Here is a 1,881-nt window from a genome sequence, read left to right on the forward strand (position 1 = left end):
AATCACAGAATCAGGAACCCTCAAAGCAGAAAACCGAAACGAGTTTTTATATATAAAAATAGCTTTATTGCCTTAAAAACAATGCGCTCCCCTCAGGGAGTTTAGGACTTGGTCTCTTCCTCGGGATGGGCCAAATTCCACTCGATGGACCTCAGGATGGCCGCAGGAATGGGAGGTCCAATGGGCAAGTCAGCACTGGTAGGCAAATATCCCCGATCGTCAGCCACGTACTTGATCTCGTGAGCGCCACCTTCAGGGTCGTACCAGCGAGCCTCGCCCTGGATCGCCTGTCCGCCGCTCGGGACAATTTCCTGTCCAGACTGTTGCTGGCTGGAACCGTCTTCCGACTGGTAGCTCCACTGGAAGGARCCRTCAGGACTGATATCCAGRACAGAAGGGGCTACGGGCGCTTGATCCTGCACTAAAACGCACAACACGGCAGCGCAAAGGCTGGCGAAAAGAAGAGCTTGATGGAACATTTTTGCYGTTATTTGYTTTGGTACTGAYTGGTCTCATGTTGCAGTGGCTTTTATATATCGACCACATGGGCAGTGAGATAACACSGAATTTCAACAGGCCATTAGGAATTTCGATTTCGAAGTTAAGTCCAAAAGGATTTGAATACATTATGGGGATTATATAAAGTGACTTCCTGGTTCACAGCAGATGTGCTTTTGCAAAATCTGGTCTAGAGGAGCCGAAAAAAGCCATCAGCTAGCGCACGTTCATTTCCTCTCATATAGTCGCTTATAAGTTGATAGGAATAAACGCCCAAGTAAACTGTTTCGCAAGCAAGCCGATGTCCGCAGGCAAAGAGAAGCATCATCGACAGTTTTGCATACTTGAACCGAACTATTAGAATAATAAAACTATTAATAGTTCCAGAAAAACTGGGTCAAATCGCCTTGACATATGGATTCCCGAAAAACGAATTCTTGTAACACCAACAATCGGAAACCATATAAAAACCGCAAAAACTGCAGTCGAATCAGTATCAAACCCACAATGTTCTCCAAACTGATCGTCTTCTCTGCTGTGGTGGCTCTCACCCTTGCTGGTACCACCCCAGTGCCCATAATATCCCAAAGTCAGAATGTGGATCCTGATGGTTCCTTCCAATGGGCGTACCAATCCGGCGATGGAACCGTTCAGGAACAAGCCGGAAAAGTGGTTCTGCTGAGGTCCGGAGAAGACGCTGAGACTGTTCAAGGATCCGCCTCTTGGGTGGACCCTGAAGGAAACCCTCATCAACTGAGCTACGTAGCTGACGAAGGCGGTTACCGACCACAAAGCGCTGACTTGCCCATTGGACCTCCTCTTCCTCCACTGATCGCAAAGGCTCTCAAATGGATCCAAGAACATCCCAGTTCCGAAAGCCCCGAAGTCTAGATTCTGCAGTGAATAGTTCAAAAAGTGCCATCGAATTGATAGATTTTAGCAACTGAGTTAGAAGGAAATAAAGTTTTTTTGACCAAAATATGGGCTTTTGGTTATCAAGTTTCATAAATCCCAATTTTTTTTTAAATACACGTAATGTGGCAGGAAGAATCCAGAAATGTCTAGCTGAGAAATAAGGGTTAGTTTGGGTGCATTAAAAAATTCCTAAAAAATTGCCTGACGATAAAAATTCATATCAAAATGACTCAGTAACTTGAGCAGTTTCTGCAAAAATAACTGTGAAACTCCGGGCTGCATAAACAAGCGCAAAAGACAATAAAAAATATATGAGAACTCCCTGAGGATGAATCAGAATCGAAGGAAATTTAGCTCTTCATAACCTACCGCAAAGTTGTATACCAAATAAAAAATCGTCAAAATAGCCTGATCATGACTCAAATTCGAAACGTTTTCCACTCATAGAACACACTTTGGCCTACGAAG

General features: G+C 44.5%; 3 protein-coding genes across 3 annotated transcripts in view; 2 read left to right on the forward strand and 1 right to left on the reverse strand.

The window, feature by feature from the left end:
- LOC109542730 (guanylate cyclase 2D) overlaps positions 1–1,881 on the forward strand; it is a gene marked incomplete at its 3' end in the record, with an annotated part of 99,595 nt that overhangs the window by 80,671 nt on the left and 17,043 nt on the right.
- LOC109542757 (larval cuticle protein III/IV-like) lies at positions 41–526 on the reverse strand. The gene has a single exon (XM_019912118.2). It carries the CDS (start codon positions 477–479, stop codon positions 102–104), a length of 378 nt encoding a protein of 125 aa, XP_019767677.1. The 5' UTR covers positions 480–526; the 3' UTR covers positions 41–101.
- LOC125502930 (endocuticle structural glycoprotein SgAbd-8-like) lies at positions 978–1,477 on the forward strand. Its single transcript, XM_048662442.1, has one exon. The coding sequence runs from the start codon at positions 1,006–1,008 to the stop codon at positions 1,387–1,389; it is 384 nt and encodes a 127-aa protein (XP_048518399.1). The 5' UTR covers positions 978–1,005; the 3' UTR covers positions 1,390–1,477.

The sequence above is a fragment of the Dendroctonus ponderosae genome, unplaced genomic scaffold (genome assembly GCF_020466585.1).
Source record: "Dendroctonus ponderosae isolate FM_Combo_2020 unplaced genomic scaffold, Dpon_F_20191213v2 Dpon_F_20191213_11, whole genome shotgun sequence".
Taxonomy (NCBI): domain Eukaryota; kingdom Metazoa; phylum Arthropoda; class Insecta; order Coleoptera; family Curculionidae; genus Dendroctonus; species Dendroctonus ponderosae.

Bases quoted from the DNA above. Each gene is read 5' to 3' on its own strand.
- LOC125502930 (XM_048662442.1), top strand. From the start codon at position 1,006: ATGTTCTCCAAACTGATCGTCTTCTCTGCTGTGGTGGCTCTCACCCTT.